The sequence below is a fragment of the Eptatretus burgeri genome, chromosome 4 (genome assembly GCF_056783735.1).
Source record: "Eptatretus burgeri isolate ZD-2024b chromosome 4, Ebu_testis_v1, whole genome shotgun sequence".
NCBI classification, from domain to species: Eukaryota; Metazoa; Chordata; class Myxini; order Myxiniformes; family Myxinidae; genus Eptatretus; species Eptatretus burgeri.
The window spans coordinates 106,081,750-106,105,717 of record NC_140964.1 but is presented as its reverse complement, the minus strand read 5'-3'; the positions used below and the strand labels follow the sequence as shown (position 1 = coordinate 106,105,717).

Genomic DNA, 23,968 nt, shown 5'->3' with positions numbered 1-23,968 from the left:
TGCTGTCAGAGTCTTTTATGTGCCTTTTTGCAAACTCCAGGCGTGATGTTATGTGCTTTTTTTCTCAAGAGTGGCTTCCGTCTTGCCACTCTCCCATAAAGCCTGGATGTGTGAAGTGCCTGTTGTCCTTCTGGCAGGTTCTCCCATCTCAGCGAAGGAACTCTGTAGTTTTGTTGGAGTAGTCATTGAGTTCTTGGTCACCTCCCTGACCAAGATCCTTCTTGCCTGGTTGCTCAGTTTTGGCTGACAGCCAGCTCTAGGAAGAATCTGTATAGTTCCATATTCTTTCCATCTCCTAATGATGGAGCTCACTGTACTCTTGGGTACTTTCAACACTCTAGAAATTATTTTATACCCTTCCCTAGATCTATGCCTCTTCACAATCCCTATCTCTGAGTTATATGGACAGTTCCTTGGACTTCATTGTAGAGTTTCTGCTCTGACATGCACCATCAACTGTGGGACCATATATAGAAAGGTCTGTTTCATTCTAAATCATGTCCAATAAATTGAATTGGCCACAGGTGGACCCCAATCAAGTTGTAGAGACATCTCAAGGATGATCAAAGTAAATTGGATGCACCTGAGCTCAATTTGGAGTGTTACAGCAAAGGGGTTGAATACTTATTGATGCAAGACATTTCAGCTTTTCATTTTTAATTAATTTATTTAAAAATTCTGAAAAGATGTTTTCACTTTTGTCATTACGGGGTATTTTGTGTAGATCGGTGATAAAAACTTCAAATGTAAATATTTTAAATTCAGGCTGTAACACATTAAAATGTGAAAAAGTCAAGGGATGTGAATACTTTCTGAAGGCCATGAATAAGTTGAGAACTGACGAACGCATTTCAATGAATCCAACCAGGTGGATTCAGTGAACTCCCAGGTAGGTTTGTGATGCAGTAATAATAATAATAATAATAATAATAATAATAATAATAATGTTTATAATAATAAAAAAAGTCAGTTTGTGGCATAGTTACATGGGCACACATTGGCGAAACTGCAAACGCCAACTTGTGATGCAGGTTATCCCCACACGGAGGGCAGGATCTCCCAGGAATCCTTTTTTGTTCTTGTCCTATAGATTAGCCATCGCAGCAAAGATTGGTGTTCCTGTCAGTGAAGCGACGAGTCTTATATGCTCGTCCATACTATAAGAGAGCCATTTGTTTGTGTGTCTGTCACCATTTCTCTCAGAGATGGCTGAACGGATTTTCATCAAACTTTCAGAGGTTCCTCAGTGAGTGCCAGGGAGTGTTTTAGGCAAAAGAAAAAAGAAGAAAAAAAAAGTTTTTCAATAATGCTTTATCGTGCCTTAGCCTTTGTCGCTATGTGAAAGGGAATATTAAATGATCCCTGGCCCCATTCCTCAGTGTGTGTAGGCAAGTGTTTTAGGCACACACAAAAAAAAATAGAACAAAAACAAATTGATTTCTTCAAAATGCCAACAGAATTAGAACAGCACCAGGCAATGCTAAGGTACACCTACTAGTTAAGCTTGGTGTTGGCTTTGTGGTTAGGGTGGCGGCTTGGGATCTTAGGGTCCTGAGTTCATGTGTTGGAGTGGCGACTCATCCAGGACTGTATTTCTCGGCAGCCCTATGTGCCTTTACGACACGAAAGGAATGGTATTATTGCAGCCTTATGGGCCACTTGGCCTGAAGAGGATAGATGAGATTAGATGAGAAGACATGGATCAAGGTCTGGCCTATCAGTGGGATACAAAATGTAAACTGTTTAGCCTTAGAAGGACATCAGTGGCAGGGAAAATCCTGGAAAGTCTTGTGCAGGATGCTGTAATTGAGTACATGGAAGTCAACAATCTGTTGACCACCTGCCAGCATGGTTTCACACCTGGCAAAACCTGTACAACTCAGCTCATCACGATTGAAAACGAATGGAATGAACTGCGATGAGATGGGAAACTTATCGGTGAAGTGCACCTTGACTTCAGACGTGCATTTGACATTGTTCCACTTGAGAGGCTGCTCGTGAAGCTGCCCTCCTATGAAATACAAGGATAGATCCTACACTGTATTCCAAACTTTTTGACTGACAGGGTCTAACGTGTCAGTCATAGCTGCATCTCCCTGGATTCCGGTACATAGCGGAATACCGCAAGGAAGTATGCTCGGGCCAACATTGTTTGTAGCCTTCATCGATGACCTACCATCGGAAGTGCAGGCAATGGTACATATATTCACAGATGACGCAAAGATCTATGGAGCCGTATGTGATGCTGCAGATAAAGAAGCTCTCCAAGCATACCTGGACAAAGTGGACGCTTGGGTTGACAGATATGGCAACTCCCTTTCAATGTGTCAAAGACCCTCCAATGTCCACATCAGCAGGAGAAATTGTTGTGCCATGTGCACAATGCAAGGAACTGAACTCCAGAGTATGGCGACAGAAAAGGATTTGGGAGCCGTTGCTGACGACAACTTGATATTTTACCATCATGTCTCATCTATTGTCAGCAGGGCGTACGAAACCATCAGGATTGTTAAAAGGACTTTCGTCCACCTGAACATCAGGACCCTCCCTCCGATGTTTGAGACTTGTTTGTCACCACCCAGAGTATGGTAATTACCTCTGGCAGCAGAGATTCTAACTGAATGCTGACAAGGTTGAAAGGGTGTAGAGATGGGTCACCAAACTCATCCCCATCCATCCATTGAGACCATATTTTGCACAGAGTGTCGGTGCTGCCCAAGCAGCCTACTGGGCTAGTGGGTACAATCCTGGACGGGTCACCACTCAAATACTGGATACCAGCAAGCTGGTACTCACTTTGCAGACTTCAGAAGGATGACAGGCTGAATCAACCCCACCTGGTATTAATTCAACAGCCAAGCAGGATTTGAACTCAGGACCCTGGGATCCCAAACCAAGCACAAACTCATCCCTGGTTGTCGACATCTCAGCTACCAACGGAGGCTTATTGAACTGGATATGTATTCGCTGCTCGACCTGCTCTAAGAAGAGGGGGACATGATCCTGGTGTCCCAGATCTTACACGGATTAGTTAAACCGGACCCTGATGACTTCCTTACTCAACAGCACAACACAAACGCCAGGGGGAAGGCCCTCCATGAAGATCTTCAAAGAAAGGAGCCCCTGGAAGTCAGGAATAAGTTCTTCATCCATCATATAGCGGATGATTGGAACCATCTTTTGTAAAGTACCGGAGGAGCCATCGGAGCTACAGGATGATCCTTTATCCCGGAGATGATGGTTGGTGATGATATTATGATTGAGACGTGCATTTTTTACTTTAATTCCCAGTACAGCTCATTGTGGATAAAAGTAAATGTAAGCACGTTGAGCATGACGTTTATTTTCATTCGCAAACGTCAAATGTTGTTCAGAAAAGATAACATGACACTGTGCGGTGTAGCGGTCGGAGCCATGACCGGCGGTGTACAACGATGTTTACCGTGAAGCTGATCTCTCACATTTCATTCTTTTATTCTATACCTAATGTGAAAAGACGCGTTTTATTTATCTTCTATATTCGAAAAGCACCGAAAAATGTTACAAAAGGCGGCAGGATGTCGCGCTGAAAAAAAAGCCTCGTGGCGCCGATGCCGGATGTGACGTAAGACAGCGATGGCGGAGACTGAGGCCCAGTCCTTGAAGATGTGTGTATTGCAGCTACGCAGCACGTCCTCACGTCCGCTGATGAAGTCCTTGATAGCTATTCGAATGAAATACATCAAGGAACCCGGGGGAATTCAGAAATTCTGCGCATATGGCGGATTGAAGAACCTGATTGAATTGATACAAAAGACCAATCAAAAGATTGTTGACATCTCGCTGAGCATCCTGGGTAACTGTTGTACAGAAGAAGGAGCACGCGATGAGGTACTGTGTACGAGGGTCTCTTTCCGTGCTGGCGATGTTGCTCACTGTTGACGAGAAAGCTTACACTCCCTCTGTGCGCTTTGCAGGTGCGTGCGTTGGGTGGCATTGCTGCTGTTGGTGAGTTTGTTTGTTTTTTTTTACGTCTCAACGTACGTCGTCCTCATTGGACGGTAGCCGTGTGACGTTTGTTTGAATGGTGCAGCTTGATTGGATGGTGCCCCGATTCCGGAAGTCGATTCGATTGGCTCGTGATATGACTGGCTTCAATAAGATTACATGATGATATGTTTGATTTGATCATTTTCATTTCCTTTAAAATTTAAATAAAAATAAAAAATTAAAAATTAAAACAAAAAATCAGCGTCGAGGACCAAATGTTATCGATAGTTATAACAAATTTCATGCATCATTATTATTATTTAATTTCGTAGTTTTGTTACAATTTTTATTGATGCCTTTCGAAGCGATATTCAGTGTTCAGGACTGTGTACACACGTGGGTGCAATTTTGGGCGACTCTTGCGTGTGCAGCATATATGACTGCGAGGAGCATTATTTGCTTGGAGGAGGGAATGCGCAGCCGTGCCGCTGCTGAAGTGCCCCTGCAGGTTATAGCAACAAGCGTCATAAACGTTATTGATGACGTCATAAAAACGAATATGACGTCATTGTGATGTATCAGGTTTGCGATAAATTATCCGTGCTAATGCCCGGCTTGATTCCCGCAAACACCTTGCCTAGCTTCGGAGATAATGGTATAGGCGATTTCCATTCGCGGCGATATTATGACGTCGTCTTTTTTTTTTCTCGGAAGAATTTCCAAAATCGGAGATGGTTACTACCTGCGCGTGGGCTTTCTGCATATACATGGCAAGTTTCACGAAGATCCGATGAAAACTCTGGGTTGTGAAACAAAAAATAGGAAGACGTCATAAAAATTGATATGACGTCATAGTGATGTATCGTATGTGCGGTAATTCATCTCTGCTAATGCCCTGTTCGATTCCCACAAACAGAATTCAAAAAGCTTGCCTAGTTTAGGAGATAATTTTTTAGGCGATTTCCATTAGCGGAGATATTTTGACGTCATAACTTTTTTTCTAGGAGGAATTTTCAAAATCGGAGATGGTTACTGTCTGCACAGGGTATTTTTACATATATATGCCAAGTTTCAGGAAGTTTGAATGAAAACTGCAGGCTGTGAAACAAAAAAGTCCACACGAAGAAGATGAAGAACAACAACATGAGTAAGACTTAGAGATCCTCCACGAGGATCTAAAAAAATAAAAATAAAAATTTGCCAGGGTGCAGGAGATAGCTCGCCGACTCTTCGTAACGACACCTTGAGATCTTTGACGTCCATCAATTAATGCCAGCAGACGTGACGCCCTTTTAACGTCCATCTGAGGGACGACGCGCACATTGGAGAATCGCCGTGCCTGTGAAATACCGGGATGACAGCTTGTAGCTGTCTCGGGATTCGAACCCAGGCTGGACAACTTGAAGACAAGTGTGCGTACCTTTTTAAGTTAGCTTGTCAACCCTATGTTTCCTGAATAATCATTATCAAAACATCTCTGGGGTGGATCCAGGGGTTCTTTTTTGAAGGAGAGGGTCCAGAAATCGATGGACTGAGTCCATTTACTCTCCCAGATGCTGTGAGCGCAAAGTTACAAAGTGTGTGGTCCGGAGCCCGCTTCAGGACTCCATAAGCTTTGGTGTTTTAGGTTCCCTCGGGTACACTCTGGGGACTCACTAACCAAAGCTACATGTTGGGAGAGCAAGAAAAGTCATTAGTTTCCTTTATAAATGAAATTTTATTTTCCTTTTTATTGTTAATTTTGATGTGATCGAGTTGGAACCTGCAGGTTTGTCAACTTGAAGGGACACCAGTTGCTCAACAATTACTCTGAATTATATTTTTGATGTCTGGAATGCTTGCCTGTAAGCAGTCCAGCGCAAAATTCAAGTGTGTTATGCAAATATGGGAGTCACCCAATCGGTGAACTTTCCATCCCTGATTTCTCCCAATTTCACACTCCTCCCTTTTGGACTTGGTAATGATGCATTTTCATAGAAATGTGATCCATGAGTCTCCTGTTCCTCTTCTGCCCCAATAGTTTCATGTGATCACGTACTCGTGAGAGTCAACATCTCTCTGGCTACAGTCAGAGAGTGCCGTATAGTCCACCAGTTCACTCAAGCTGCCCTGTCACGTCAAGACAAGTCCTTCATTTCCACTTCTCCTGATATTAATACTGCCTGAGAATCATTCCACACAAGCTTGCTTTCCCTTTTGTACAGATTTATACCATCTCGTCTGCAGTTTTCATAACTATCCTCTGACCCCTGGCACACAGAATCCTGTGGTGAGGCAGTTGCCGTCAAACATCTAACCTCTTCCTGGAGGGCAACTCTGACCAAAGGCAACTTCAAGGTCGTTGCACAAGGCCCGGATCAAGTGTGCGTCCACTCTCAGGAAATCCATTAGACATCTGGCCAACCTCAAGGCTGAACTTTCAAACCCGTCTCCCTCCTGAAAAAACCGAGTGGTGGCTTGTTCAGTCTTTCTCCGGAGAATGCTCCCCCTCCATCCCCTCCCTCGCTTCAAATGGAACCGCAGCTGAGTGCTTGTGAAAAGTCCGAATGCCTCAATTCTGTGTTTGCTTTCAAATCTTGTGTCCCCAACCCTTCGCTCTCTGTACCCAGTCGCACCCAACTGCTCCTGAACTCTGTCGTTTGCACTTGAGAAGGTGGACAAGTTTCTGACAACCATCAACTCTGACTCTGCAACTCGACCAGACGGCATCACTTCGCCTGTCCAAAAATCCTGCTCTGTTGCTCTTTCCCATCCTCTGCCCTTTTCACCCTGTCATTTGCTTGGAAAACGGTAAACATTGTTACATTACATAAAAATGTGCGAAAACTGATCCCCCTTAACTGCAGACCTATCGGCTTATTTCCAATTGTCAGCTCGGTTATGAGATCCATCATCGCAGTTGAGATTAAATCCTTCCTTTTCTCCAACAACCTCATCTCAGATAACTAATTTGGATTCAGACCAGGTCACTCCACCTTGGACATACTGCGCCTACTCGTCCAACAATGTATGGAGACCCTCTATGTCAGACATGAGATCAGGGTAGTCTCTCCAGACGTATCTCGAGCTATCTATAGTCTGGCACCCATCTTGCTCTCCAAACTTTCTGCCGACAGCATCCGAGGCCAACTCCAGACATGAATTGCTAACTCCCTCCATTTCTTCTCCCTGTCATTCATAAATGATCTCTTTGACTGGATAATCTTGTTTATATCTGTGCTGATTACTCCACCCCTGCCATGGCATTCTTCATCCTTCAGACATGCAAGCTGCAGCCTCTTCCCTCTTCCCTCTTTTCAGACATTGATAAAAATCACAAACTGGTCAAACACTTGGAATACATCTCTCAATCCTGACAAATCTCACACCATCACTATCTCTCTCTGAAAGGACCAGTGGCAAATTCCTCCCCTCCCCCCCATATCTACTTTCTTCACAATCCTCTTGAGGAAGTTCATTCATGAATTCAAACTACTGGGTCTCACTATCAGCCATTATCTTTCTTGGATGAACCACTTTTCAAAATTGGTCTCCAAAGCCAACTGCCACTGGGCATCCTTCATTATACAAGGTCTTTCATTGGCCAATCTGAACTTTTGACAACCTACAAGGCCTTAATTTGCAGCTTAATAAGTACTGCTCTCTCATTTGGGCCCTGCCTCATGTCTTGCCCTCCTTGATGCGATGGAATGCAATGCCCTCAAAGTCATTGGGATCTCCCGTGACGAAGCTGAGTGTCTAGGGCTCTCGGTCTGTTGCTTTTGCATCACAGGCAGGTTGGTGGCCTCTGTATTCCACTGCCTCCTTTTTGTTCTTGCACCTTCTACATTTGATTCTGTCCCTTCCAGGATCCTGCAGGGTGCACATGGTCTGCCAGTAACCCTCTTCTTGGTAGTCACAAAATCCAGGCTCCCTGCTCACCTCCACTCATTTGTTCTTCTTTTCTCTCACCTGTGCAACCAACTTCCCCAGTATGTTCAGTCAGTAGATGATAAATGGGGTTTCTGGGGCATCCATTCAAATGAATGGGGGGGGGGGGGCGAAGGGAAAAACTTTCTGACTCGAGCCCCAAAAGCCCAAAATAGGAGACTATTTTCTCCCCACCTATCCCCTTCCCTCCTATACAAGCAAATGTAAAATTGAGACTGATTTTCTCCCCACCTATCCGCTTCCCTCTCATACAAGCAAATGTAAAATTGACTGATTTTCTCCCCACCTTATCCCCTTCCCTCCCATAAAAGCAAATGTAAAATTGAGACTGATTTTCTCCCCACCTATCCCCTTCCCTCCCATAAAAGCAAATGTAAAGTTGAGACTGATTTTCTCCCCACCTATCCCCTTCCCTCACATACAAACAAATGTAAAATTGAGACTGATTTTCTCCCCACCTATCCCCTTCCCTCCCATACAAGCAAATGTAAAATTGAGACTATGAAAGATTGAGACTTACTGATTAAAGCACTTCTTCCCTTTCATATTTTCATTCCACTCAAAGAGCGAACCAACGAATATTTGCCCATGTTCTACTTTAGGGAATAACTTAATTTTATTATAACATTCATTTCCATCGAGTTTATTCACTTTATCTCTTCAAGCAGGAAAGAAAGGGAAATTCATGATCCCTCCTTTGGTTCTGTAAAACGGGGAAGTGCCTTTAAGAGCATAGTCGTGCTGTGAAAATGAGGAACTATTCTATGCTCATGTCTCTCATGGTTATATCTTAAATCATCAGAACACGAACAGAACAAAGTTTAGCTAAAAGCAAGCAAAAACAGCATTTAAACGTTGGTTTTTCTCAATCATTCAAAGCAAGCCATTTCATTTTCGTGTTAAAATGAGTCAGTCTGGAGTCGGCCAAGCAGCCTCGCCCGAACCAAGCCAAAAAAATTCCGAAGTCATTTCCTATGTTGGACACACCCTGAAAAACCCATTGTTGTAAAATCTCCCATTATGTCATCAAGTTGTTTATTTAAACCAACTTGTGTGCCGAGTATGTTTTGTTTAGAGAATGGATTGTGCGGATAATTTCTCCGACCTTGCGGATCAATCGTTTTCACAAGATGACAGGTGAGATCCTTAACCCAATTCATTATTTGTTGTTTTATACAGAATTAAATCACAATACAACCAATAATTATTGTGTGCCTTTTTCTAACAGGTTGTCCCCAATAAGAACATCGTTGATAACTGATCTAGAACATGAGGCCTATGAATTACACGACGAGTGGCTAAAAATGAATGACTTCCTTAAAGACATTCAATCGTTCAGAAAAGAATTGAATGACATTTTTGTTGGCTGGAAAGAAGTCCTCTCACGTCCTTTGACCTTGAATGAGTCGAGTCAAAGGTGAGAATGTGTGTGTGTGTGTGTGTGTGTGTGTGTGTGTGTGTGTGTGTGTGTGTGTGTGTGTGTGTGTGTGTGTGTGTGTGTGTGTGTGTGTGTGTGTGTGTGTGTGTGTGTGTGTGTGTGTGTGTGTGTGTGTGTGTGTGTGTGTGTGTGTGTGTGTTTCTTTGTCTTTGACTCATTATTATTATTTTTCAGTTTAAACACCTGTCTGGATGAACCAAACACACAACTTGATCTTCTGGAGGAATCTGACATGACACTCAATCTTCTTGAGGTAAATGTTATATTTATTATTTTATTAATATCATAATATAATCATCTTTAAATACCCTAATTGTTCTTCACTCTTTCCTTTGAACAGAATATGTTGATCGAGTTTCAAAACCAAAACAAACCATCAGACTGCTGCGAAAGAAGATTTTGTTCAATGTTATGACTTTTGTTTAATTAACCCCGCCATCGAAGATGGATGGAGGTTACTGTTTTCACCCCTATCTGTTTGTATGTTTGTTTGTTTGTGAACAGTATTACGGAAAAACTTCTCGACGGATTTCAACGAAACTTGGTGGGGGGATTAGGTATGGTCCAAGGATCATGCCCTTTGCCTTTGGACTTGGTCCAAAATCCAATATGGCCGCAATGGTGGCCATTTTGAAAAAAATATTTGAATTTTTGTTTTTGCATTTCTACATGTTTTAAGTGATTTCCAACCCAAAAAAATAATTGTTAGAGAAAAAAAGAAAAAAAAAATTTGCAACTTTTTTTTCAACAAAATTTCGATTTTTTTTTTTTTGTTTCATTTCTACATGTTATAAGTGATTTCCAACAAAAAACATGCCAAAATTATAATTGCGGCTGATTTTTGGAACTTCAGGTCGATATACCAATGTAAAATAAATTTCTGTCTCAAGGAATCTGGTTATGACGAATGAATTGAGTATGTAAAAGGGAAAGTTGCAAACTATAACTCTGTGAGCACTGTTGACATCAAATTGAATGAATAGGATATCAGGTTCACTTGAGTGACCTAGCAGTATTGGCGGCAGAGGTTTTGCACTCTACCGAGTGCTCCTCCCTCTAGTTGTAAATGCTTTCATTATAATTATCTGAATTTGAATTCCAAGAAAAGAATAAAGGAGATGTAAAGGGGAGGGGTGGGGGGGTTGGGGGGTCAGTGCGCTCCCCCAATGACCCACCATCCCTCTCCCTCCCCTCCCCGTGTAGGTGTGGGGAAGGGTGGGGGGTGGGATGAGGAGGGTGGTAGGTCAAAAGTGGGGGTGTACAGGGGGGTGGGGCTTGTGTGGGTGGAGCAATTTTTTAAAATTAAATAAACGTGTGGGAACTGATAAACTAATCACTAATTATGTGGATGTGGCTTGTGTGGGTGGGGCTTGTGTGAGTGGGGCTTGTGTGGGTGGGGCTTTTGTGAGTGGTGTTTGTGTGGATGTGGCTTATGTGGGTGTAGTCAAAAAGGGGCGGAGTCAAAAAAATTCAATTTATCTTTGTCTTTTGTAATTCCTGTCAATAAAATGAACCTAAAATATCTTCCCCCTTTAAATCGCATAAGTTGTAAGTCCGAAGAACTGCACCGACAACATCAGCAATTTTAAAAAGTTCATTTGTTCATTACTTGAAATAACCTTTTTCAAAATGAGATTTCCACCTGTATATTCTTACTATATCACCAACTTTGAACTTCGGCTTTCTGACATTAATCTCTTTCATATTTTAATTTTGTAAATGTTTCTGATTGCTTCGTTTTCGTTGAGGTATGAATCGTGTCGTTGCACTTATCTACAATGTCCTGAATTAAAGACAACCATTGTTGAGAACCGAGTTGAGTGAATTTTTTATATGGTCTCTCTTTTAAAGTGCAATTAAAATGCCAAATAACAACCGCTTTTCCTTCATTAAAGGTGCTGTATAATGTAATGTTATTTTTAAGAAAATTCATAAATATTTTGTTGTTGAACTCTATACCTTCATCAGTCCACAATTTTTTGGGTTTTCTCTTGCTTTTATTGAATATCTGTCGAAAAGCTAACATATGAGTATTACCTGTTTTGTTTTTCAAAGGAACAACCCACGCACATCTACTCCTCAAATCAATAACGGTTAAAGCATACTTGTACCCCTTATCATAATTGAGTTTAATTAAATCAGTGGACCAGATATAATCAACTTCCTTGGAATAAACCTTCCTTCTATGAAACTTTGTGATTATTGGTTTATGTAATTAATCAGCTAATTGCTCTTCAATCTTAATGACATCATGAGAGCGAATAAGTTTTTTAAATTTCCAAGCCCAAGTTTCAATTTAGCACTGATCATCTTCTTCACGATGAACCTATCAACTTTTTCTCTCAAGGTTGGATTTTGTATCAGAGACAAAAATTATACAACATTTCTCTATCGGCTTCGTGTTTTTCTTCCAACGTTGTGCTATTTCCATAATCAATATCATGCCTCATGCACACTTCATCAACCCTATTGAAAGGTTTGCTCCACGGTTTAGGATTGTCAGCCTCAGGTAATCTTTTATTCAAGTTTGTTCCTGGACCACAGAAAGAATACTCTGGTAGATGTAATTCCCCTGGTATTCCAGTTGTGTAAATTTACTTCTTGATAACTTTTGTATACCTTCCCCTTGTTTGTGTTTGGTGAATTCACTCCTTTTTGAGCCACACACCGAACATGTACCTTTTTGTATAACCCTGTTATTTTTACTTTTAACATTCGAGATATTTTTACTCTTGGTTTTCTTTTTTACATTTTAGACAATAACTCATTTATTTATGTGAAAAATTCCTACAGAGTGAAAACCTTTTTTGTTTCCAACCTGCACATTTGAATCTTAATTTTTAAAACATAAAGAATCCTCAGAAATGTCTTCACTCTCTCCTCCATTTATTTAAGAAAAAAAAATGTAAAACTTTAATCAGTCAATTACACCAACATCATCAATAATATTATCTTTTCCTTCTTTCTCTTCTTTATCTCCACTTTCTCGTTTAAATCTTCTCCCTGAAACCGATGTTAATAGTCTTGATGCATATATTTCTAATAGACTTGCCAATTCTTTGTTTTCCTCCTCGTTGCGTTGAGATTGATTTATTTTCTGTAATACCTTTGATCTTTTTATAATCTCACTGGTTTCCATATTTTAGTGGGGGGGGGGGCTATATAGTTTTGTGTGCAGTTCATGTTAATTTGTGGCAACCACTGTGAATGTATTCTTCTTTGTCCCACTAACCAGAAAAATGATGTTGCCATTTTTTCTGTTCACCTTTAGTGACCATACTTCATTCAAAGTATATCGACCTTGGTGCCAAAATGTAGCAAGATTTACAAGGAATAGTGGATATGACGTTTGTTTCATCATTTGACCATTCATTTTTTTGGAAATATGCAAATGAGCTAATTACAGATCAACATCTGTATAATTAGCATACATATACCTCATTAAACATATATCCGGGCCATATATATCTAATAGCCAGCACATCCCGTCTCTAGATAATGTTAATTGTTAGTCGTTCATTACAAATTTGTACTCTGTTTGTACTCGACTTGGCGTTTTGACTTGTAGGAGTACATGATGTTTTGATTAATGATTAGGACATCTCGGTGAATGCTGGCTGAATGTACTGCTGCGTGAATGCTTGTGGCTGGCCCTTGCAGTAGCCAACGGATGTAGGAATATCGGGCTTTGGGCACATTCTTTTCTGCATCATCAATTGTCAACTCCATCAAATTCTCATGGTTTCTTGACCTCATCAGCTATAGCTTCTCTTAGAATCGAAGCACTATGAAACAGTTGGTGTATTAGGAGTACATCTTCTATGCCATTGCCTTTGGACTTGGTCCAAAATCCAATATGGCCGCTATGGTGGCCATTTTGAAAAAAATATTTAAATTTTTGTTTTTGCATTTCTACATGTTTTAAGTGATTTCCAACCCAAAAAAATAATTGTTAGAGAAAAAAAGAAAAAAAAAATTTTGCAACTTTTTTTTTCAACAAAATTTCGATTTTTTTTTGGTTTCATTTCTACATGTTATAAGTGATTTCCAACAAAAAACATGCCAAAATTATAATTGCGGCTGATTTTTGGAACTTCAGGTCGATATACCAATGTAAAATAAATTTCTGTCCCAAGGAATCTGGTTATGACGAATTAATTGTGTATGTAAAAGGGAAAGTCGCAAACTATAATTCTGTGAGCACTGTTGACGTCAAATTGAATGAATAGGATATCAGGTTCACTTGAGTGACCTAGCAGTATTGGCGGCGGAGGTTTTGCATCACGCACTGCTGTGGTAAAAACCAGCTCTGACTTCCTGTGGGATTTTGGTCTCTTGAAGTAAACATTGTCTATATGGGAGGATATTTTTTGCTTCACATCACGTACTTGTGGTAGTATGTTCACACCATGTGTTTCAAGAATTCTGCAGTACGTGCTTTGTAGTTCCAACATGTTGAGCTCTGTACCATCTGTGAGAAGGCTTTTGACCAGGTTAAGAAACTCAATATCTGATGCAATTGCTCCAACATTTGTGTCTTCTGTCCTGGCTGTCTCGTTTTGGTGCTCGCTGAACATGCTTCACCCAACATGCCAGGTGATACTTCATGTCAATAGCACAAGCATCGTCCGCATTGATAACAGCACTTAGTTGCACTTTCCATGTCTTATTGGCACTCTGTTCAACAGCTTTCCGTATTTGCTCCCCTGCATTGAATGAGGAAACCTCGTGTAATTCTTGATTGTTATCTTCCAGACAAAAGAAGCACAACTCCTTATTGTATGTTGGGGCTGCAGACCGTGTGAAACGTAGTGTGTCAGTTTGGTTAGAAGCAGCTACTGCTTATTCGTTTTGATTACTTGCACTAGAGCAGCTAGGGCGACCATGTTTTTCCTGAAGTTGCAGACTTTCTTGCTGTTGACATGCCTTCTCATAACGCTTTCTAGCACGTTCAAGGTGACCCCTTGTGACACGTCTCAATGTCGCATTTGCGGTGCCATTTTGCTTTGTTGGCTTCCAAGTATGTGTCTGTAACATTTTCCAATCTGCGGCTAATCTCGGAGAATTCACCATCTCCATACTGTCCACGTTTGTGAAGGAAACTCAAAAACCTTGAATACGATTCAGATTCTGGCTCTGTTACAAGTCCATCACTGGCAGGCCTTCAAAATAGTATGCAGAGTTTGAAATTGGTCTCCTGCCGTGGTCTTTTGGCGTTGGAAGGACTGTCAGGTCTCTGAAATTCCATCTTCAAACTGATGTTCAGATGATTCATGTTTCTGTAACAGACAAATATTAAAAACCATTATTGGGGCAAGGGCAAATCGATCATATTACTGAAACAAGTCAAATAATGAATGTATACAGGGTTCCCGCGGCCTGGAAAATCCTGGAAAAGTCCTGGAATTTCATTTTCAATTTCCAGGCCTGGAAAGTCATGGAAATTGACTGGAAAGTTCCTGAAAAGAACAAACATAATATATGTAATGGGCTTTACGTGTATGGTGAAGCCTATATGCTAATTATGCATATTTTTTTTTATCTCTAATTAGGTTATTTACATATTAATTTATATATTGAAAAACATCTGAGAGGTCAAATGACAAAACAAATGGCATATTCAATATTCCTTGTGAAATTTGGCAGACTTTGGTACCAAGGTTGATATACTTTGAATGAAGTATGGTCACTGTCATGATGCTTGACCTTTGACCATGAGGCAAGGTCACTGAAGGTCAACAGAAAAAATGGCAACATCGTTTTTCCGATTAGTGGGATCCAATAGAATAAATTTATGGTGGTTGTGCAAAATTAACACGAACTACACGCGAACTCCAAATCGAACACATAGCCCCCCCCACCCACTATAAAGAATGTGAGAAATATCAAATAAGTCTTATTGAAGAAATAACTGGGGTAAAAGTAGATTAAACAAATAAGCGTATAAATTTAACTACAAATAAGTTGGAAGGTGTAAAGAAAAAAATTAATATCCTTGAATGGACTGAAACCTTTGATGGTTATCAATTGAACAATGGAAAAACAATTTACTATAATCTCAAAATGATGTGTGGCTCAGGAGGTGGTCAAGCAAGAGCATTAAGAGAAGTTTATCATTTCATTTCTGCTCAACAAAGACACTTAAACGAAGAACCAAGTTCTAAGTTATTCTTTGTGAAAAAGTTGATGGAAATGAATGTAAAAAGAAAATTAAGTTATTCCCTAAAGTAGAATGTGAACAAATATTCGTTGGTTCGCTCTTTGAGTGGAATGAAAATATAAAAGGGAAGAAGTACTTTAATCACTAAGTCTCAATCTTTAATAGTCTCAATTTTACATTTGCTTTTATGTGGGAGGGAAGGGGATAGGTGGGGAGAAAATCTGTCTCTTATTTTGGGCTTTTGGGGCTTGAGTCAGAAAGTTTTTTTCCCTTTTTTCCCCATTCATTTGAATGGGAGTCCCAGAAACCCCATTTATCATCGACTTCCGTCCCATTCTTCTCTCTCGGGGTGAAAGACAGATGTTTATCCCCCATCCATACTCAAGGTCTCCTCTACCCAAAATGACCCCGTTGCCAAGAACTTCCTTTTTCAAGTTTATTGTGATTTTTTTTCTCCCCCGCTCCCTCACCTCTTTTTGTTTGAGTTGTCGGTTGGTTTGTTTCTTTTCTGGTTCACCTTCTCCTTCCTCCTCTTGCTTTGCTTCATCACTTCTGCCACCAAAGGTGGATGGAGGTTATGTATTCACCCCTGTTTATCTGTCTGACTGTGAGCAGCATATCTCCAAGTTTAGGGACAGATTCGGACGATGGATAGGTTGGGTGTGTGACAAGGAAGAATTCGAATCTATTTTGGTGAAGATCACCAAAACCCCCAAGACCCCCAGGACCTCCCCCCCCACCCCCCACTACATCCACCTCTACATCTCCAGGGATGTTTTGATTCAGGTTTAGAATTACAAGTACAGCAGTCAATATGGGCCTAATCCTGTGATTTCACTGACCTTAACTACCAACACCAGCTAAGATCCTGTTCCTCCTTTCACTTTTGTGTTTCCTCTCCTTGTGCAGTATTGCATTCGCTTGTTCTTGCCTCACTGTTCTGGTTTGTGCCATTTTGCTTGTTGGTCAATTTTCCCCTGTCATTCTACTCTTTCATGAGCCTCTGTCAAAATGGGATATGATAAACAGAATAAGTGAAAAAAAAAAAAAATTCCCTCCTAATTTATGATTTACCTCCACCATTTCTTCTTCCTCTTTTTAATTTATTCGTCTGCAGCCTGTGGATGCTTGGCTGCATCATTTTCTGGGGGTGTGGCTGTGCCCCTGTTTTCAGGAAGCTGGTACTCATTTTGCCAATCTCGGAAGGGTGACAAGCTGAGTCAACCCACCTGGTGTTAATTCAACGGTGGAACGTGGGCTTGAACTCAAGACCCTAAGATCTTAACCGTTAAGCCAACACCAGGCTTTTCTTCCTTCTTCATATTTCCACTCAATTCTCACCTTTTTTCAGCCACCTTCCCACTTCATTCCCTCTCCTCCTTTATCACTTTCACCCTACTTTTTATTGCTCCCACAAACGTTGCAGGAAAAGCAGATGTAATCTGTTGAGTGCTGACATTGTTCTTGTTTACTTCAGTGATGGTGCTGAAGTGTATTGGGATGGAGAACATTAGGAACCGTGCAGCACGGGTTGTTGGAAATCTTGCTCTCAATAAGGAGTGTGCGAAGATATTACACGGCACAGGTGAGTGAAAACTGATGAGATCTCAAGATTATTTATTTATTTATTTTTGCATGGTCACTTTCGGTGCCGGCTTGAGATTTATTTATTATGTCTTTGTTTTATTATTTTTATTCCTCCGCTGACAAAGCCGCCAGAGGCATTGTGTTTTTGGGTTGTCTGTACGTCTGTCTGTCCGTCCGTGCTAATTGCCTCCGCCCACCGAAGGTGGATGGAGGTTATGTTTTCATCTCTCTGTCTGAGTGAGTGCAGGATATATCAAAAATTCTTATCAGGATATGAAATTTTGTGGTGAGCTTGGGTGTGTGACAAGGACGAATTGATTAAATTTTAGTGAAGATCCGAATCAGATAGTTTTTCAAGTGATTCATCACCTTTTAGTGATGTTGGCCGAAAACCGATATGCAGCACGATATCTCAAAAAGTTACGGACGGATTCGTACGAAACTTGGTGGACAGGTTGGGTGTGTGACAAGGACAAATTGATTCAATTTTGGTGAGGATCTGGATCTGAGTGGAGATATGCGTTCTACCGAGTGCCATTTTAGTTTTTTCTGTTTTCTCAAGAACCGCTTATCCGATTGACAAAATTTTCACCATTGGTGTGGCGACTCGTGCATAATGCTTTGATGATGACTATGATATCATAGGTTGTGTGGTATGCCAGCCATGCTGGGAAAAAGAAGAACTTCAGAATGAATGGAATGCATGGAATCAGTGATTTGAAAGAGAACACTGAATGGATCAGGACGCAACAGGACAAGAGGAACAGTACAGAGGAGTGGCAGGGGACAGTCACAGCTGAGTTGAAGGACAAAATGCAGGGAGACTAGGACAAAACAGTGGGTGTGGGTAGGAATGAAGGGTAGGAGAGGATGCATGCGATGGACAAGATGGATACCGAAGGAAACTTTCAAGGAAAAACTCGAAATTTAGAAGGAGGAGGGAGTGGGATGGTGGTTTACGAGGGTTGAAAAGATCATTATTTTGGATTGGGGATGATCTGAGATGGTGAGCTTTGGGATCCTCGGATCCTGAGTTCAAATCCCACTCGACTGTTGAATTAATACCAGGTGGGGTTGACTCTGCCTATCATCCTTCCGTGGTCGGCAAAATGAGTGCCAGCTTGTTGGTATCCTGTGTTGGAGTGGCGACACGTCCAGGATTGTGCCCAATGGCCAAGGAGACTGCTTGGGTAGCACCAATGCTCTGCACAGAGTGTGTTCCCAATGGAGGGATGGATGGATGAGATGGTGATGAAGACCTGGAGAGAAAAATGAGATTGAAGAGAATGTGAAAGTTGGTTCCACAGATGGGGAAAAAAAAGAGGAACAAATGAGTGGAGGTGAGCAGTGATCCTGGATTTCCTTAGTTTCACCAGAAGGGGTGTGCCCTGCAGAAATGTGGAAAAGGTCGGGGGGTGGGGTGACAAAGCATGGAAAGAGCAGATGGTGCAAGACCAGAAAGGAGGCGATAAGAAGACAGAGACCACTGACCTGTGTATGATGTTGAAGTGATGGATAGAGTGATGATGGTGATCAAGAATTTGGAGAGTGAGGCAGGATGCCAGACTGCATCAAAAGCACGATATATGTCCAGTAAATTGGAGAAACAGTTGTGATTAGGCAGAATTACTAATATAATGTTCACTATATTGTCTAATTTTGTTCGCACAATTCTTCACAGACTTAATTTCCCAAAGTGTAATTACAAAACACAGTAAAAATTAAGAAATACCGTTCACTATAATTCAATGCACAAGGGGATACTTGTCTGTACCATCTATACCTGGAGAGCGAGTACAGCCAATGCCCCGCTCATGTCAATCACAGCTGCTTTGGACAATCGTTGCTGAGAACGTCGATCTCGATTGCTGGCACAAAATATTTATTAAAATTCCGTTCAACAATCTCTGGAGAGCCCAGGCAAAGTGAAGTTTGATTTTAAAGTCGCCTCACTTTGTTGAACATTGAGTGAAGTGTGGAGACTTGAGGAAAATTGCATTTTCTTTCCAATGCAAGTGCACCATTGATGCAACAAAATGGAATGAACTGTCTGAAACGGAATTTGGGTTTTTCGGAAATGGAAAAGGCTCTTTTTTTGAAACGGAAAATCGTCAACTCAATATTTGCACTTTGTGTTCAAGTAGTCACAGAGCTGTCACTGCTTTCATGAACACAGGGTCCTTCTGTTAGGTTAACTGTCGGGGTATCAACAAGCTTGCAAGTTAAGCGGTGTTCACACGGCAAATCCATTGTGTTCGTCAACACTACTTTCCAATACTTTGCTCCATAGTAAAATTGTGTTTTTCACATTGAAACATTTTATTACATGCCAGGTGGCAGGGAGTAAATTAGCTGGCGTCGTGAGAAGACTCGGTGGTTTATCGCATGAATACTGTATGAGCATTAATCCGACCTGGAGATGAGCATTCATTCCTTTGATGTGCACACTTTTAAAAAATATTTTTCGAGACAAGGTGCCTGGATTGACTCGGCGCCTGGGTTGGTTAAATGATTAAGGGCAACAGTTTCACAGACTACAGAGAGGTCGATGGTTGGGTTAATGGATGGGTGGACATGCACAATGAGGAATAACACAATAATATAATTAGTTTCGAATTGTTCAAAGAGAAAATAATGTGCAAAAAATATTGTAAAAAATGTTAATCTGCAAAATGACCTGAGATTGTGGTGTACTGCCACCTTCAACCCCTGCAGGAAAGTACAATTTGACTGGTTTGGGGAGACACTTCTCCATGCTTGAGAGAAGAGGAACGAAGCAGTGAGCGTAACTGTTAAGCCTGCTTCTTCCTCCGTGCGGAAGGACAGGATCTTTATAAGAATAATAATTTTTTTTTAAACTATGTTCATTGGGTAAAAGTTACCGTGGCCGAGTGGTTAAAGTTGCTGACTTGTAAGCTAGTGGATGTGCTTCAATCCCAGACAAAGCCAAGTCCTACGTTTCTTTCTTGATAGGTGCAAAAAGGTGTTGCGCACGCACACGCACGCACACACACGCATACACACACACACACACACACACACACACACACACACACACACACACACACACACACACATTTTTCTTTCTTTTTTAATAGCCACAATTATTCCCACATTCTTGCGTGGTTGGCCGGGGGAAGATTTTGGTCCAAGTTTTTGACGTACCAGCAAGCCAGGCCTGACATTCTACGAAGTAGTTAGGGTACGAATTTGTAATTTGTTCATGGTAAGGGCAGTGGCTCACCAACTCTTCCCAAAGGACATCGTGGGATCTTTAACATCCACCAACTAATGCCAGCAGATGGGCTGCCGAGTTTCACGTCCATCCGAGGGACGGCACGCACATTGATAAATCATCCTGCCTGTGAAACACCAGGATGACATTTTATAGCTTGGTCAGGATTCAAACCTCGGACAGACATCCAGGCAGCCCATCTGTAGATTAGAATGTGAATAAACTTGATGTGCTCCATATTTATATATTATTCCGCCACACTTCAGGGGAATTCTGGGGAGCATTCCGGAATGTCTTTATACGTAGTTGTTGAAGTCAAATGAAGACTAAAAATGAGGGATTTATTTTTTTAATGTCATGCGTTTTCCCTTTAATGCTTGCCATATTTACAATTAATTTTGAGTGAACAGGTGATGTATGTGATTGGGATCTCTTGGTGTTGCTTCAACCTTTGTAGAATGTGCCAGTTTGGTTTGTGTTTCCAAGCAGATAGTTTCTTGTTTTTATCTTTTTTTTTTTGATTTTTGTATTTGTTTGTTTGTTTTTTTTTCTGCCCTGGAAAGGCATTACAATTTAGACTGGAACGGCAGCTTTGTTTGTTTGTTTTTCACATCTCAGGTGTAGCCTGCAGATGGCCCGTTAATACCACATACGCACAGTAGAGTCCCAATTCAACAAATACATAGCAGGATGAACAGCAATTGTAGCAACCGGTTTTATCATAATGACCAATTGGCAGTTTGGTACAACAATCGGCAAAACAATTAACAGAAGAAAATAAAAAGTCAAGCCAAGGTGGATCAGATCAATTCCCTGCATTGCTAGGACAGTGCAAAATTAAATAAATGATCTATCCTCGGCAATTAAGCAAGGTATTCACTTGGGTTATTGAAAAGAAAAAAAATACATGCTTACACACATGAGGGGTTTTGTTGGTCCTTTCCCCATCTCAATAAATAGAAGGCTGTGAATGCTAACGCATGTCATTTTGGATGCCAAGGTGCTCCCACGAGGCACGTCCTTGGGCACCATTGTGCTCGCTTTTCAAAATCAGTGAGACCATTTCCATCAGACATTTCTTTAAGTATTGAATTGTTGATGAAGAGTATAACCAGATATACTCATTATATGGCAGAAATATTATAAATGTGCAATTTTAGGCCTCATCCATGCTCAGCTTGTCATGATATAAAATATATGCACCTAACATGATGTGACATTTCAGGAATCATTCGGCATTCACTGGAAACTTCTGGTAATCAATGGAAGCTTTGGTCAGTCACTGAACCCGAAGGTTTTGGTTAGTGATTGGAAGTTAAGGGAGGACTGGTAGGTTCATGGTCGTGTTCGTCTAATGAGTGAAGTGAGTTGCCACAACGGCGCTCAGTAAAGCGCATACCTCCCCCAGGCTGAACAGTTTACGCTTCGTTTCCCACTGATAGGCCGGATCTGCTGAACTGAACCAAAATCGAATTGGCTTGTTCTTTTCATCTAACCAATTCATCCACCAAGTTTTGTCCATTCTACCACAACTTTTTGAAATATCATGCTATATATCGTTTTTGGCGCCATCTCTCAATGGTGAAGAATCACTTGTGAAAATTAAAAAAATATTTCCGATCCAGATTCGGATCTGCATCTTCACCAAAATCGAATCGATTCTTCCTTGTCTTCCAAGTTCTGTCTGAATCTGTCCACAACGTTTTGAGATATCCTGTTCACAGACAGACACAGGGGTGAAAACGTAACCTCCATCCATCTTCCGTGGCGAGGTAATAAAGTAAAGAACGGCGGGTAACTTCGGAATGGAGCCCAGAATGTCTGTCTTATGGCTTTGCTTGGTGTGTTTCAGCTGGCTATTAGTCATTCTGCATTTGGCAAGTGGGTTGGCAGGATATCTCGGAAGTAGCACATTTGCCTTTGAGTGGTTTTCATTTGATCTCTGACCTGACTGTAAATTGTCATCCTGGTGTTTTGCAAGGACTGCATTGCACCAGTGAGTGAGTGTGCTGTCTGTTGGATGGGATGTTAATTTGGAGATGCCAGCATTTGTTTGTGGACATTCAAGATACCAATACATATTTTGCAAAGAGTACGCTATGTCTGCATCCCGGCTCAATTCAAAATTGCTGCTTCAATGGACCGGGCATGCCGCAGTGACGATGCATCCAACGTGTCAAATTGATCATTTGATCCCGGTCCAACATTCATTTGCCAAATAATTATTTTAGAAGTAACAGGCTCTTGATCTCCATATTTCAACAAAATATAACGGTTTCCAATGTTATTTTTCTTTCTCTTTTGCACATTTCTGTGTGCTGGGCCTCGACGACAATTAACATTATCAATCATTTGTTTCTCCTGAAATGCCACGCCCACTTGAAGCATATTCTGTCCAATTGTCAAAAGCACATTTGAAACTCTTGCTCATAGATTTGTTGTAATATTTGTTTTTCCAATTCATTTTTTTGTTTTTACTCATTTTAGAGGTTATAATATATTATTGAAGTGCACATTCCTTCCTCCCTTATACACCCATGTGCAGGTGTTTGTCTCGACTTGGCGGCTGTGCTGGAGTCGTGCCAGAGCTGGGAATGCCTGCAAAGTGCGGTCCGTGCTTTGCGAAACCTAGGTGATACGCCAGCCCACCGGCGGGCTATGGCAACCCAAGGTGTGCTCCAGCCACTTGTACGTTTGCTGAGCTGCAAAGAGGATGTACTGGTGGCTAGCAGCACACAAACATTGGCAGAACTTAGCTGTCATTGCTCTGCTGAATTTGCCGAAACACTTGCCAGGGAAAATGCCTTCTCTGCGTTAGTAGCCATTACAGGTGGAGAAAAGGAAGGACCACGTCGAGATGCTCTGCGCACACTGAGCAGACTTTGTAGCCATGGTGCAGTTAGGCCTGGCCTAGGCAGTGCAGGAATCGTAACCTGTCTTGTGAATGAAATTTTGAGCGCAGTTCCCTGTGGTAGGCCACAGAAAGAGCCACGTAGTAGTGACGTAACTGCACTGTGTGTGCACGCATTGTGCTTGTGTTGTCGTGAAGCTGTAAATCGCGTGCGAGTGATAGAAAACAATGGACTGGAGGTCCTGCTCGAGTTGCTGCGAGACGAGCACCACAGGGCAAGCCACGGTAAAATCCTGGAGGCTTTCCTGCATTTCTTCTATGAGGATACTGCTCTAGAACAGCTGCAAACAGCAGGCCTGATCACAGTGCTTGCCGAGAGGTTGCATGAGTGGACGCATGGCAAGCCTGATCGAGTACCAGATCATAACGGGGACCAAGACCAATATGAGATGGAGGACGAAAGATTTTCAGCATCTTTTGATTTCCCATCTGAGCACACTCAACGAGGGGAGATGGAGCCCTCTGCAGAATCTTCAAGTTTCCTCAGTATGAGGTGTGACTGTATGATTAATAGCTCAGCTGATATGTGTTTAAAAACAAAATTGACAAACTTGTGCTTTCCTTAAATAATAATGTTCGTTGAAAAGGATTCGCTTGTTCAGCAATGAGAAATTTGGCAAAAACAATTGGCATCTTCTACATTTCTCTGTTTTCACCACACACATGCGAAGCAAGTGGGGTTAAGCAATTGGTTCATTTCTGTCTGTCTGTCTGTCTACAAACGTCAGTTGATGATTG

The 23,968-nt window shown here is 41.5% G+C and overlaps 1 protein-coding gene and 1 pseudogene across 4 annotated transcripts in view; one reads left to right on the top strand and one right to left on the bottom strand.

Annotated features, from left to right (window-relative positions):
• Positions 1 to 3,589: 3,589 nt before the first annotated feature.
• The window catches only part of ARMC5 (armadillo repeat containing 5), a 30,570-nt gene continuing 10,191 nt past the window's right edge, over positions 3,590 to 23,968 (top strand). Inside the window, exons 1-4 of one of the 4 annotated variants that reach the window (XM_085879600.1) lie at positions 3,590 to 3,870; positions 3,957 to 3,987; positions 16,975 to 17,082; positions 22,865 to 23,723. In XM_085879600.1, coding sequence (XP_085735726.1) covers positions 3,616 to 3,870; positions 3,957 to 3,987; positions 16,975 to 17,082; positions 22,865 to 23,723 — 1,253 coding nt within the window. In that variant the 5' untranslated portion in view covers positions 3,590 to 3,615. Of the gene's footprint in view, positions 3,871 to 3,956; positions 3,988 to 8,015; positions 9,317 to 9,511; positions 9,591 to 16,671; positions 16,785 to 16,974; positions 17,083 to 22,864; positions 23,724 to 23,968 lie in introns of those variants that run through there. The other 3 variants (XM_085879602.1, XM_085879601.1, XM_085879603.1) reach the window with 3 other exon arrangements.
• On the bottom strand, positions 12,931 to 16,956 carry LOC147028841 (uncharacterized; annotated as a pseudogene).